The following is a 15,785-nucleotide window of genomic DNA, read 5'->3' as shown; positions in this document are numbered from 1 at the left end:
ATTTTTAAATTATAATAATAAATAATATTTTTCTTTTGTGTAATAATTGACTAAAATTTCAGCTCCTAAAAATGATAAATGAACTTTTATAGTAAAATATAAAGAAAATATATATATATATATTAAATTAGTTTTAGACTACCAATCAATCATGATAATGTATTTTAATAAACGATAAGTTTTAAGTTATTGATATATCATGATACTAAATAATTATTAAATTCAAATATAAAATTATTTTTATTATGACTTTAATTAAATAAAAATAACTCCACCATAAAAAATTAAATAAAAAACTATATTATAACCGAACATCAATAGATACGAAAATTGGTTCCTTTTCATTCCGAAAAAGGTTGGTGGTTGGTTGGTTTCATTAGCCATCTTCGACCATTGAATTTCAAGTTTCAAACTTTGATTTTAATATTCATTTTTTCAATCGGTAATCTTTCTCACTTTTTCAATTACTCTATATATTCATACTTTATTCATACCCTATTTTATTTCATTCACACTCCTCAATTTCCTCTTAATCGTCTCAATTTCAGGTTCTTTCTTTTTTGCTTTTGGATCTGATTTTATGTCAGTGTTTAGGGTTTCTATGAGCTTCAATTTGATGTTAATTGTTGTTGTTATTGTGAATTTTTTGTTGATTGTTGATCTGGGATTTTACTGTTTGAAACCCTTGATTTGTATAGTTAGATGAGTTTTTTCCATCAGGATTTTGTTGCTTTATACTCTGTCTGTAGTTTGTATGGTAAAGTTCATTTTTTTTATTTAGTTTGCAAATATCTGCAGAATTAAATATCTTGTGAGATGTGATTTGATGTATAACAATTAATCTCTTTTTTCTTTTTGAAAAAAAAATTATTTTTTGAAAAAGGGAGTGTGAGATCTTGCAAAGCTGGTCTATCTTACTGTACTTGATGTTTAAATGATGATTTGAATTGTAATTCTGATATTGTCTTTGTAGCATGGACACCTCTGAAAAAAATGTGTCAGTGTCTGTGTTTGTTTGCACACCAACTACGAATCGATGTATCAGGGTCGGTGTCGTGTTTTTGGTGTCTGTGCTTCATAAGATATTGTACTAAGTGTTGTCAAATATCGGCCATGGTGGTGCTGCGGTGGATTGCGGTGACAGATTTTTTGACAACTGCCATGGCCAGTTTGTGTACGTATGGCAGATTAAAATGACAGATTGTGGATTTCTGCCATGGTTGTCATCTGCAATTGATAACACTAATTGTTTTTGTTTTATACATTTTGTGAGCTTTTGTTTAGGCCATAGCCCTTGCTTGATATGGTGCTTGTTTGATATTTATGCGGGTTTTATAGTTTGGTGTTTTGTACTATGATGATCACAAGATCATTTTCGTTAGTCGATCTTTGTAACGTTAAATTTGGAAAATCTTTAAACTTTTATGTGTAAATATCTTGAAATATTTTGGAATATGTTTCAGGTTCTTTGATTTTGTTTGGTTGATGTTTTATTGATGGCATATATGTAGTGCCAAATCGAATTCTAATCGTCTTTTGTTGTTTTAGTGTAAACTCTTTTTTCTCGTTGAAATAGAATTCCTTTGTTCTTATAAGCGTATAAATCATTGAACAGGAAATAAATCATGGCTCCAACACTTACGAGGATAGGTCTTGCCGGACTTGCTGTTATGGGCCAAAATCTCGCCCTTAACATTGCTGACAAAGGATTCCCCATTTCTGTTTATAACCGAACAACGTCAAAGGTTGATGAAACTGTCGAACGAGCAAAACAAGAAGGAAATCTTCCACTATATGGCTTCCATGACCCTGAAGCCTTTGTTAACTCCATTCAAAAACCGAGGGTGATAATAATGCTTGTTAAGGCCGGTGCACCTGTCGACCAGACCATCAAGACTCTATCTGCATACTTGGAAAAAGGTGATTGTATAATTGATGGAGGTAATGAATGGTACGAGAACACCGAGAGGAGGGAGAAAGAGGTAGCTGAATTGGGTCTGCTCTACCTTGGGATGGGAGTTTCGGGTGGTGAGGAGGGTGCTCGACGTGGTCCCTCTATGATGCCCGGTGGTTCTATCGAGGCTTACAAATACATCGAAGATATTCTTCTCAAGGTGGCAGCTCAAGTTCCTGATAGTGGTCCTTGTGTGACGTATATCGGTAAAGGTGGATCCGGTAATTTCGTGAAGATGATCCATAATGGAATTGAATATGGTGACATGCAGCTGATTGCCGAGGCTTACGATGTGCTGAAGTCAGTTGGAAAGTTAACAAACGAGGAACTACAAAGTGCGTTTACAGAATGGAACAAGGGAGAACTTCTGAGTTTCTTGATTGAAATCACTGCGGATATATTTGGAATCAAGGATGATAAAGGTGACGGATATCTTGTCGACAAGGTCCTCGACAAAACCGGCATGAAGGGTACCGGTAAGTGGACTGTTCAGCAAGCCGCTGAATTATCGGTTGCTGCTCCCACCATTGAAGCTTCATTGGATGCTAGGTTCCTCAGTGGTTTGAAAGACGAAAGAGTCGAAGCTGCAAAGATCTTTAAATCAGGCGGCCTTAGCGAGAACTTGACCGACCAACAAGTAGACAAGAAGCAGTTGATTGATGATGTTAGAAAGGCTCTTTACGCAGCCAAGATCTGCAGTTACGCACAAGGAATGAATCTGATCCGTGCAAAGAGCGCTGAAAAGGGTTGGGGTTTGGAATTGGGTGAACTCGCCCGTATCTGGAAAGGAGGCTGCATCATTAGAGCTATTTTCTTAGACAGAATCAAACAAGCATACGACAGAAACCCCAATTTGGCAAACCTTCTTGTCGATCCAGAGTTCGCAAAGGAAATAATCGATCGCCAACCTGCATGGAGGAGAGTTGTTTGCCTTGCTGTCAATTCTGGTATCAGCATCCCAGGTATGTCTGCTAGTCTTGCTTATTTCGACACTTACAGAAGGGAAAGGTTGCCGGCTAATTTGGTGCAAGCTCAACGAGACTATTTCGGTGCTCATACTTATGAAAGGACTGATATCGACGGGTCTTACCATACTGAGTGGTTCAAGCTTGCCAAGCAGTCAAGAATTTAGATTACTGTATGCAAACTCTTCATGATTTCCTAATAAATGTATTTTTTTCTACTCAAGATTGTATGCTGAGTTAAGCTTACGTAATATTTGCAATGTTTTGAACTTCATATTATTCTGTCCTAATAAATTTCTTGGATTTTGGTTTTCTAATAATTATAATGTATTTTTATGAGCCTCACATTTTGATTAGATTTCCTCTAGCACCATGGATTTGTATGGATTTTAGTTAATAAAATTACCACGGAAATTGAATTTTATTCCATTGTCAAGTTTATGATCTTGAGTTTAGTATTGATCTACTGACAGTAAAATATTCATTGATAGAGAATGTTAATAATGTCTCTAGACTAAGAATATTAATTTCTTAATTGCATTCTAGTCTTGATGCTTGTAGGCTCGAAGTTTTGCCAAATATCGGCTATGGTGGACTGCAACGATGAATTTTTGTATTACCGCCATAGTCAATATGGGAAGGACTGCGGCTTACAATGGCGAGTTTTTTTTGGCTTTCTGCTATCCATCACCGGTAACATTGTTTACTAGTTGTATTTCTGCTAAACCGAATTTTTAGTATAAATTTTGAGTCTTAGGTAAAGGTATTGCACAAGTTTTCCGTCACCACTGGATACATCAAGTGCAGTGTTTGTGGTTCAGAGGCTGAAGAAACCAGTACCACGACGAAGGTGGAAATACCGTATCACCTGCAATTCGGTTTACACGGTTCGAAAAGTGCAATTCTGTTTTTTAGTTCAAAAAAGGTTTGGTTTCATTCGAAAACACAGAACAGGTGCATCAAACCTTTGTACTCGTTTAATTTAGTTCTGAATGAATCATTATCGTTCGGTTTGGTTCAACCAAACTATTTTAACGGATCATTTAGGTTCCGTTTTCTTTCCGGAACCTAACTGTGACCAGTCCTACTCCGAGGTTAGGAACATTGTTTCCAGTTCAACTTTCTATCCAAATTGTTGTGGTCCAAACTATTGCTAGGTGGTTCCAAGTCCAATTGTTGCGAACCATTAACACTCTACACGGACTTAAGTACTGTGTAGCAAAGACACGACACCACACCGACACATCTGATTACACTCGATCACTTTAGTTTCTAAACTATTATTGATGTTTACGTGTCAATGTCGTGTTTGAGTCTGTACTTCATAGATAGAGAGGGAAAGCTAGCTAATCACTTCCTATCAGAAGCCAAAGCTAGTAAAAAGAAGTCCATTTTATATTTATGAATGGACAATTCAGTTTTTTGGTTTTTAGTAGATACCAATGTGCAATGAATTTGATTAATTAATGTAATTAGCTACACCTAATTGGATTAATATTGGTTGTTGTTGTCACTTTATTTTATGCTCTATTAATTGTTGCACACTTTTGGAATTTCATACCTGTTGAGATTGACGAGTTTTGATTTTCTGTACCTTGTTCCACAGACAAAGACAAATAAGAATCTGCCTTTCAAAGTTGAGTGGATCATGCATAATTCATACCTTTTATTATGACCCTTGAATAAATTGCACCCTTTTCTTTTTGTTCATTTTTCTTTGGTTTTCAATTTTCGATAGCAGGTGGGTCATCAGACTCTGATATCATGTTAAGAATGTGGTTAGGTTTAATTCAACAATACAAAACCGACTTGTACTTCTTTCGGTTATTTTATGCTTTGCTTTTTTCCAACTTCCAACTTATATCTGTTCTGGTTGTTAGAACTAAGAAGCAACCTCTGTCAATCCATTTTTTTCTTAACTTTTACTCTCTCTTTTGTCTTCTGCTGCTGTTGAGTTTGTTGAAGTCTTCGTATCAATAATGAACTCAATGATTGAAGAGCCTTTAATGGCTTTTGTCAATAATGAGATCAATGATTGAGAAGCCTGTAATGGTGTTTGGCTGAAACAGGTGTGGGCAAAGCTCATGATAAACTATTTTTAGAAAATAATATCTTGAAACAAAATCTCTAGAGGGTTTAAAGATCACTTTCAATTGAAATAATTGTTGTGAACCACTTGTTTGTAAATGGAAGTTGAGAACTTGGATCATATGGAATAGAGAGAATCTTCCATGTTACTCATTAATTGTTTGTGCATAGTTTGTTTTCTGTTAACTGATATGCAAGAATCTATTTGAATCATGAAGCACTCTTCATGTTGTGACTAACAAATTTAGTACATGAATATGGTATGTGAAAATAAACTATTTTTAATGGAAGCATGCTAGGTTTGTAAGTGGTGAGAATGTGTGCATGAATGTTTCTGGTTTGATCATATGTAAGAGATAAATGTTTGGAGAGATGTAGAACTATCAAATAGGTCACCGAAGGCACCGTGGCGGATTGCGGTCGTGACCATTTTGTGAAGGATGACGGCACTAAGACGCCACTAAGACGGATATGACAGCTATTGACAGACTTTTGACATTCAAGACTTTTCGAAATGGTTCTGTAATGCACAATCGATAACACTATTGTTTTGTTGAAGTTGAGATCAAAGATTCATGGGAGTAGTTCTTACTCCTTCTTCTTGAAGACTTAAGTGAATTCAATCATAGATCATATGTCAAGATTCATGGGAGTAGTTCTTACTCCTTCTTCTTGAAGACTTAAGTGAATTCAATCATAGATCATATGTCTTTATATATGACCAACATAAGGTATTATTGTGAAGACAAGTTTCCAACGTTATATTATGTTTTGATGAAAATAAAGTATCAAGAGGGTGATAAGACATGGAAAACAAACAATCTTTAAAATGATATTTAGACTTTGATGGATTGATCTTAAGAATAAGGTACAAATTACAATTGAGTTTTGTATATTACCATAGTACTCAGAACAATCTTGCATCTTTCATTTTTAAGCATACATACATGTTTTGAAATTAATTCATTTGATAACATGTGGTTACAAGTTGGTTTTTAGACTTTCAAACAGATATAATCAGTTACACTAATGTGTTAACCAGTTACAAGAATGAAAAACTCAATATTTTTTAAAAACATAACAGCTATAACCGGTTAACCAAACTCTGTAACTGGTTACAACCACTAATGTTTTGAAAAATAGTTTTTCAGCTTCAGCTGCAACTGATTATAATAATGTGTTAATCGATTACCACTGAAGCACTGAGACTTTTTCGTTTTCAATATGATTTCAACGAATTTTAAACTTCATCTACAAATCATAACAACATTCCATGATATTATACTCTTTTCAAAAGGTATAATTCAAGTATAAATAGTTGTGGACTTGGATTTTTAAATTTACGCCTCTTTCTAGCAATTCAAATTCATATTTTTCTCAATTTTCATCCAAGTGTCTTGAAGCAAAAATTTAGTGAAACTTTCTCCATAAAATTTTATAGCATCATTAAAGTTTCATTGTCAAATTCTGATCACTTAAGTATTATACATTGTGTGTTGTTTACTTGAAAGGGAAGATCAACTCTCATAATTGATACAAGTACAAAATCTTCATTACTTATTCAAAATTCTATATTATTCACTAAGTGTTAGTGATCATTGTATTTCTCTTATTGTTGTAAAATCAAAAAGGTGGTGTGCATTTGTGATTGTGTTAGATAGTTAAGAGAGTCAAGTTGATCGAATGTAACTTATTTGACATTGTAAAATATCTCATGGGGGTGTGAGGGGACTGAAGTACCATTGTTTGGAAAGGGAACCATGATATATCTTGATGTTATTTACTTTCAACATTTATTTTTCAGCACCTTTACTTTTACATCAGTTCTGAAAAATTAAGAACATCATTTTAATAATAATAATCAAATTTTTTCCCAATAATATCGGATAATCTAATTCGCCCCCTCTTAGATTCCATTTCATACTTACAATTATCTTATCTAGCTTAATTATTGTTAAAGTCTTATATAATTTGCTTACATTTAATTATGCCTTTATATGTGACAGAGACTAGTTCATGCCTTTCAAGGTATTAATACCCGCGTGGAACATAGAATGTCTAAAATACATATATGCTAATTGGAAGAAGAACTACCCTGACTTAGAATTAAAAGAAGTCATGTGGGCAACAGGTAGAGCAATAATAATACCAACATGGAAGAGCAATGCAGAGAATGTGTGCATGAATATTTCTGGTTTAATCATTTGTAAGAGATAAATGTTTGGAGAGATGTATAACTATCAAATAGGTCACGAAGGCACCATGGCAGATTGCGGTCGTGACCATTTTGTGAAGGATGGCTGCACTAAGACGGATACGGTAGCTATTGACCTATTGACAGAATTTTGGCCTTCAAGACTTTTCGCCATGGTTCTGTCATGAACAATCGATAACACTGTTCTTTTATTGATTTTTAATAAGATTGTCTCGCATAATATGATAAGGACGAGTTGTATAAAAATAAGACAAATATACACTAATAATAGTTTGAGAAAATAAACTAGTCCAACTTAATTCGGTGTTAGTATATGCTGTTGTTGAAGCTGAGATCAAAAGTTCATGGAAGTAGTTCTTATTCCTTCTTCTTGAAGACTTAAGTGAATTCAATCATAGGCTATATGCCTTTATATATGACCAACATAAGGTATTATTGTGAAGATAATTTTTCAACGTTATATTATGTTTTGATGAAGACAAAGTATCCAAATCAAATGCATTATCAAAGAAGAAAAAAGTTCTAATCTCAAAGGAATCTATGGTGACAAGACTTGGAAATCAAACAATCTTCAAAATGATATTGAACTTTGATGGATTGATCTTAAGAATAAGTTACAAGTTACAATTGAGCTTTGTATATTACCATAGTACTCAGAACAATCTTGCATCTTTCATTTTTAATCATACAAACATGTTTTGAAATTAATTTATTTGATAACATGTGGTTACAAGTTGGTTTTTAGTCTTTCAAACAGCTATAATCGGTTACAATAATGTGTTAACCAGTTACAAGAACGAAAGATTCAGTATTTTTGAAAAACATAGCAGTTGTAACCGGTTAACCAAACTCTATAACAAGTTACAACCACTAATATTTTGAAAAATAGTTTTTCAGCCTCAGCTGCAATTGATTACGATAATGTTTCAATTTTAAACTTCATCTATAAATCATAACAATGCTTCATGATATTATACTCTTTTCAAAATGTATAATTCAAGTATAAATAGTTGTGAATTCAGATTTTCAAATTTACACCTCTTTCTAACAGTTCAAATTCATATCTTTCTCAATTTTCATCCAAGTGTCTTGAAGCAAAAACTTAGTGAAACTTTCTCCATAAAATTTTATAGCATCATTATAGATTGCGAATTATCTATTTGAAAGGGAAGATCAATTCTCATAATTGATAAAGGTACACAATCTTCATTACTTATTCAAAATTATGTATTATTCACTAAGTGTTAGTGATCATTGTATTCAAGTGAAAGTGATGTGCTTTCTCTTATTGTTGTAAAATCAAAAGGTGGTGTGCATCTGTGATCGTGTTAGATAGTTAAGAGAGTCAAGTTGATCAAATGTAACATATCTGACATCGTGAATCTCTCGCGAGGTGTGAGGGAACTGAAGTACCATTGTTTGGAAAGGGGAAGTAGGATATATCTTAATGTTCTTTACTTTCTGCATTTATTTTTCAGCACCTTTACTTTTACACCAGATCTGAAAAATTACGAACATCATTGCTAACAATAATAATCAATTTTTTTCAATAATATCAGATAATCTAATCTCACCCCCTCTTAGATTACATTTCATACTTACAATTATCTTATCTAGCTTAATTATTGTTGGCGTCTTATATAATTTGCTTACATCTAATTATGCCTTTATATGTGTCAGCAACCCTGCCTTTCAAGGTATTAGTACCCGTGTGGAACATAGAATGTGTCAAACACCTATATGTTAATTGGAAGAAGAACTACCCTGACTTGGAATTAAAAGAAGTCACGTGGGCAGCAGATAGGTCAACAAAAATACCAGCATGGGAAGAGCAATGCAGAGAATGGAAGCTTTAAATGAAAGTGCCTGGAAGGGCATGTCAGAAACCCCTCCACACCTTTGGAGCATATCATACTTCAAGACATATACAAAGTGTGATCTATAAGTCAACAACATGTGTGAGGCATTTAACAAGGCAATATTGGAATATAGAGACAAACCTATAATCACCTTATTAGAGGGGATCAAGCATTATTTTCCAAAAAGGATAACCAACCAAAAGGAGTTGCTACAAATTACATATCAAGAACATTGTGGATCTTACTAAATTAAACCTAATCAAATACTACATAATCAACTAAAAACCCATTTTATTAGTATTGAAGCAATTAAGGCAAATAACACACTAATGATGATCATCCAATTGAACTTCAATTGCTTGCTCAAAAATTTCATTTTCATCTTCATATCTTCATCTTTAATATTTTCATCTTTGACCTTCTACTTCTCATCATTTAAATCATACATTAATGAGAAAATAATTTTCTTTGCTCTAGGATTCATTTCTTCATTCAACCAAACAAAATGGCTACACTTCTTTTAATCATGTAGCTGAAGACAAATGTAGAAGAAAAAGAAACATCGATGATGACATTCTTAAAATAAAAGAACATCAAAATCAGCAAACACAAAATCATACCTTATACATCCCACAACCATGAAAGTGACGACCTGGATTCGCATCAACCAATGTTGTCATCAGTGGAACATCAAGGCCACATTTGCATTCGTAATTCACCGAATGAAATCTATTGTTACTGTTGCTAACAGATTTCCAAGACATTTTCGGTTTGAGGATGATGTTTGGGGGAAGAATACGAGGAAGAAGAAGATGTGTTCTTCGTGGTCTTCGTTGATTTCAAATATAGGGTTTGTTGGAGTTGCAGGTAATAAAGAGGAAGAAGAACATGTGTTCTTCGTGTTCTTAGATTTATTCATCTTACGCGTTTCCTTTCATTTAAATGAATGCATAATTATTTATTTCATTTAAAATAATTACGAAAGTAAAGAAAACAATTACTTTAAATAAAATATTGAAACAAATATGACTTGACTCTACAGTGCACTTGCCATGTCATTAATGAGACTACCACCTATGCAAAATTGGAAGGGGACCAACTAAATTTCGAGTGATTTAAAGTTCAGGGACCAAAAAATGATTTTTAAAATGGGGGGTTGAAAATTAAAAACTATTAATGTAGGGAAACCAAAAATGTTTTTAAACCTTTAAAATATCAGGGCCGAAGACATCTTTAATTAAAAATATTAGTGTTGAATATTGACAAACGTCTAATACAAAATACATATTTAGTTTGAAATATTAGCGAAACATAGGTTATAAGTGAGAATACACTTAATTAATCACAAATAAACTTAACGATGCAATATTTAGACAAGCAAAAACATTTGTTATGGATGTCTTGGATGATATATTTAGACAAACACAAGTATTTGTTAGGGATGTCATTTTTTATATATTTAAGCGGTAAGTATTTGTAAAAAAATAAATTACTTGTGAATCTTTTAAAGGACTCATATAAAGGAATATCAACATTTTAGCAAGCAAAAGTTTTGGTGTATGAATAGGTGGGGGTGGATAGAAAAGAAACATGTGTGCTAAGGGAAATGGTATCCATGGAAGAAAAGAGAGAAAAACTTCAAACTCCTTTCATTAGTCAAAATAGAATATTATAAAACGAGTAAAAAGTCTTCTTTTAATGAGGTGGTTACAAGTATATATACTACTATCTCACTAGTACTAATATGTAATAATCTATATTTCTAATAGTCCCCCGCAAGTTGGAAGGTGTTCACAACACTTCCAACTTGAAATGAGGAATACATCAAATCAAGTCGAAAATACATCGATAAAAGATCAAAGCCATAAAAGACAAAAGTTTAACCATTAAGTAGAAGTCAGAACTCAAGGCTTAGCCACTTAACAAAAGAATCAAAGTTTAACTATCATAAGATATAAGCATATCAAGAAAGCCAACAAAGGGCACAAAGCTTAACTATCATATGATAGAAGCACATCAACAAAGCCAACAAAGGACAAAAAACTTAACCACCAAACTTAAACTATACTTCAAAGTTTAACCACTTGGTAGAAGCATAATCAACAATTTTCAATTTGATTTGACATTTTCTTCTGATTTGCGATTTCAGTTTTCATCTTTTTATTTCCTTTCCTTGTTATTAGGGATGAGAGTAGGGCAAACCGCCTACAGGGGCCTATACTCTAGCCTATTTAAGGTCACGTCAGACCATGCCTATTTAATAAAAAAGTCAGACTTAGGTTTTTTTAAAAGCCTATTTGATTAAATAGGCCAGACTTAGGCTATTAAAAAAAGCCTATGAAGCCTTATAAGCCGACCTATATTTTTATATATATTAAAAATAGTCGAAATAGACTTACCTATATATGCACATATATTAGAAAAATGCTAAATAGGTTGGCCTACATATGCATATATATTAGAAAAAAAAAATACTAAATAGGTCGACTTATATATGCATATATAGACCGACGTATAAAGCTTCTTAAGTAATATAGATTAATTAAAAACCTTAATAAGACACAGACTTTTAAATAGGCTTTCAGGCCAAACTAAGCCTTTACAAAGGTCAGGTTAGACAAAAAAAGAGAGCATATAGTAGGCCATAGGCCAGACTCAGGCCTTGTAAGTTTATCGTAGGCCAGACTCAGACCTTCTAAAGCCTAACCTAGCCTATTTTCATCCCTACTTGTTATTATCAAATCTTAGGGTTATTTATTGAGTTTCATTTATAAAGTGTTGCTCTAAAAAAGAAGATGTCTCACAATTTTCAATGCTCTCTAGTGAAAAATTCCCCCAACACATGGTATCATGAGCCTTTGGTTCGTTGAAGAGTGTCAATGGCGCCACATAGGCGGTGAATAAAAAATGTTCAATGCAGTGCAAGAGTTTGTGGAAGTAAGAAGAGCTTCCACTTGAGTGGGAGTGTTGAGAATGTAGTAAGTGTGAGTAATAATCTCACATTGGTTAAAAATGTGGAGATTTGAGCATTTATAAGTGAGAGAATTCACCCACCTATCATCTTAAGATTTTGGGTGAATATGTGGTGTAGATGGTTACAAGTATATATACTACTATCTCATTAAAACTAATATGTATTAACCTATATTTCTAATATATTAGAAATATAGGTTAATACATATTAGTCCAAGTGAGTTACTAGTATATATTCTACTATCTTACTATGACTAATATGTAATAACCTATATTTCTAGTAATATATGTATCTATTTGACTGAGATTTTTCCACTTGTGAGATTGAGGACTAAGAGTTTTACTGCGAGATAAACATGCACATGTTTTTATATTATTTGCATTTAACACTTTTAGTTTTCTAACAACAAAGACAATAAATCTCTGACAAAGTTTAGAGAGTCTTGCATAACAATGTTATATTTCATAAATCTATATGAATGCAGGTTTTAAAAAGATTGATTTTGACATCTAAAAAAAACAGATTTATTGTCCAAACGCCTTCTATTTTTTTGCGTAAATTATCATATATTTTTTCGAATTGAAAATAAATCAAGATTCTAAGTTCTAAATTTGTACTACTTGGTGGTTATGATGACTAGTCATGCACAATTCATTGAATATTGACAAGAAAACCCAAACCTACTCTTTGCCAAACGTGGATAAAAGAGAAACACTCTTTTGAATCTTGTATTTTACACAAAAACTAAAACTAAAAAGACCCTCTTTCTCTTTCTCTTTCCATTGGTTTTCTATGAATGCATATGTGACCATTTAATTTATGAAATTCATTGATTCCTTTTAGGTCATGTGTACCCTCATGTTTTCATGTCACTTGATACAGCCTAAAACTTGGCATTGCTTTGCTGTTAACATTTGTGTCCCATATTTTACAAAGTTGTCATTCCAAACAAAATGGCTTTTATTGCTTCTAGTTGTCATTTGTGTAGCTTATTTGAAACCTTACTCACTTTCCAGCAAAGCATACCCCATTAGTTCTTCCTAGCTATTTTGGCAGCAAACACGTGCATCCATAATATCATTATTACCATGTTCTTCATACAAATATATCACTTTCTTCTATCATATACTATCCAAAATCCTTTTTTGGACTCTTTGCTCCTTTTCTTTTATGTCAACCAATTTCATCTACTTTCTCTATATATTTACTCTATCATCATAAAAATTGATAAATTTTAGACAGTAGCCGAAATCTGCTGGAAAATCCACAGTTTTCTAAAGTCAAAACTCAAAATCTATCGGAAAATCCGCAGTTTTCTTGCGGATTTTGTTTTTAGAGACTAAAACCAACAAAAAAGTGAGATATAGGGAATTAGACAAAAAAAAATTACAGGGACCAACATAAAAAAATTCACTAACTTATCGGGACCAAAAGACTATTTAAACCTTATTATTATTATGGATCGAATTCGGTTTGAATTGTTTTGACTTTAACTGGAGTTCATTAACTATGGTATGAACTGAATTCATATTCTCTTATTTGATTTGATTTTAAATGAAATTCATTCATTTATTTAGACGGTTAAAAAGATAATATAATAAATAAAAGATTCAATAAATTACTGATATAGATACAAATATTTGTTAATGTCAAAATATAGAACATTGACACTGATCAACAAATACGTCAATAACAAGATTATTGGTGCTCCATAGGATTTGACCTTCTATATGATTTTCTTCTCAAGAAAACCATCAATTCTTTAGCTTGGAGACTTGTTTTATTTGGTTTGAATATCATTGATGAGATCACATAAAGAAATGACACAACACTCAACATAGAGATCTATCTTAGTGTGAGAGATGAAACATCAAAACTCAAGATTTCAATACTTGAAAGAATGTTTAGCAATATTTCCTTTGAGTAGAGAGAACTATGATTACAAATCAACAAATCCAAATTTTGAAGATGCATGGTTCCAAAAATCCCAAGCATCATATACACAATGAAAAAAAAAAAACATCAACATTTTTCTCTATATCATTTCTTACTTCTACTATCAACACGTTTCTTCTCTTGTCTACTTCCATTCTTCTTAGAACAACTCTTACTTCCATGATCTTGTTTATCTTTCTTCGACGCCGATGTTCCGTTCCTACCTTGTCCGCCTCGACCATAGCCTTCTTGATAATTCATCGGCCCGGACGAAGCATCCGAGGCCATTGAATCGTCGCTCTCTTCTTCATCGACTTTCTTCTTTCTCCGATTCTTCTCGCCGAAGACTTCATGATGATTATGATGATTATGATGATATCCATCATTTTCATTGCTGCATCTAGCTTCATCTTCTTGCATTGGAGAATCAATATACATAGTCCAACCAGATTCACTACTACTACAACCCTCAGGAGCACCCCAAATTTGTTTAAAAGAATCCATTTTTTTTAAAGATGGAGAAGAAGAAAAGAATGAAAGAAAATATATAGATGATGAATTAAAAAAAAACTATATATTAAAAATCTTTATCTTGTTGAGATACAAAAGAATAATTTGGATAAAGAAGCAAAAGGTAGTTGCAAAAAAAAAGAGCTTAAATTTTAAGTAGAAACTAGGAAGGTTCCTTGTATTATAAAAGTCTTGAAATAATTTTTGGAAGAACCAATTAAACAAAAGGAATGTTGGGGCTACCATCTTGTTGAGTCATAAGATGTGTATATAAATAATTTATTTATTTTTAACTTATGCTTTTGTCATTGAAATTGAAATATGACTTTTATTGTATAATACAGATGTCTTTCCAATAGCATAAGGTGCACAACTGGAAAGAATGTAATAATATCTTTGGTCTTGAATGTGATTTTTTTTAATGTGTTTTTTTTCTCTCACTTTGTAAGTATTTGTCATTCATGATATTCTTTGTCTTGTATGGGAATAACATGAATTCGAATTACATTCTGTTTTTTAAGACGTACAAAATGGATTATCGTATATAGTTTAAAATTGATTCCAGTTAAACTAAAATTAAGTAAGGTTTCGTAAAATGTTTGACAAGTTAAAATGTGGTAAAATAAATATCTATTAGTTTTGTTATAGTTAAGCTTGACAAACATTCAGAGGTTCAGAAAACCTTGAGACGCCTTTGTCTATAGTCACGATTTTCATATATTCAGTATGTTAGTGACCGTTGGATTGAAATTTTGTAATTTAGTATGATTTTCATACATGCAAAAATTGAATAGGAATGTGCATAATCAAATTTAAATTGATGGTAACACGGTTTGAACCTCCACAATTGCGATCGCGATCGGGAGGGGGTTTAAACCACTTTGATGCCGAAACTGACCCTGAATCAGATTAGGCGGTCAAATGAGCCGGATACTGGTGGTGGAAAAAAATGATGGTAAATTTTTTTTTTTGAAAAGTTTGTTAATCTTGTTTGATATGTATTCATTGGTCTTGAAAGTGTTCAATCAACTTTTAAAATAAGTGATGGTAGGTTGTTGTTGGTGAGGTTTGTTGGCTAAACTTTGTTTAGGTGGGATGTGATCATGCTAACCACAATGTTAGACAATTGTAGTAACCTTACTAATGGCATGTTTTGGGATAATATTTATTAATGTTTTTGATAAATGTGGTTTTAAATAGAATTGATTTTTTTTTTCTAATATAAACAAACACATGTAGTTTTATAGAAACTACATTTGATATATGTTTTGAATTGGACATAATC

At 32.5% G+C, this 15,785-nt stretch overlaps 2 protein-coding genes across 3 annotated transcripts; one reads left to right on the top strand and one right to left on the bottom strand.

Moving 5' to 3' along the window:
- Positions 1–296: 296 nt before the first annotated feature.
- Positions 297–3,264, top strand: LOC127128448 (6-phosphogluconate dehydrogenase, decarboxylating 2). Of its 2 annotated transcripts, none has more exons than XM_051057800.1 (2): positions 297–442; positions 1,616–3,264. In XM_051057800.1, exon 2 carries the CDS (start codon positions 1,626–1,628, stop codon positions 3,084–3,086), a length of 1,461 nt encoding a protein of 486 aa, XP_050913757.1. In that variant the 5' UTR covers positions 297–442; positions 1,616–1,625; the 3' UTR covers positions 3,087–3,264. The 2 variants fall into 2 exon arrangements, with proteins under 2 accessions (XP_050913757.1, XP_050913756.1); XM_051057799.1 differs by having other exon boundaries at positions 381–548.
- Positions 3,265–13,925: 10,661 nt separating this feature from the next.
- On the bottom strand, positions 13,926–14,736 carry LOC127128447 (protein SOB FIVE-LIKE 4). The gene has a single exon (XM_051057798.1). The coding sequence runs from the start codon at positions 14,492–14,494 to the stop codon at positions 14,096–14,098; it is 399 nt and encodes a 132-aa protein (XP_050913755.1). The 5' UTR covers positions 14,495–14,736; the 3' UTR covers positions 13,926–14,095.
- Positions 14,737–15,785: the final 1,049 nt, after the last annotated feature.

This window comes from Lathyrus oleraceus, chromosome 3 (assembly GCF_024323335.1).
Source record: "Lathyrus oleraceus cultivar Zhongwan6 chromosome 3, CAAS_Psat_ZW6_1.0, whole genome shotgun sequence".
NCBI lineage: Eukaryota > Viridiplantae > Streptophyta > Magnoliopsida > Fabales > Fabaceae > Lathyrus > Lathyrus oleraceus.
This window is presented reverse-complemented; position numbering and strand designations above follow the sequence as displayed.

Coding starts and splice junctions, on each gene's coding strand:
- LOC127128448 (XM_051057800.1), top strand. CDS start 1,626: ATGGCTCCAACACTTACGAGGATAGGTCTTGCCGGACTTGCTGTTATG.
- LOC127128447 (XM_051057798.1), bottom strand. CDS start 14,494: ATGGATTCTTTTAAACAAATTTGGGGTGCTCCTGAGGGTTGTAGTAGT.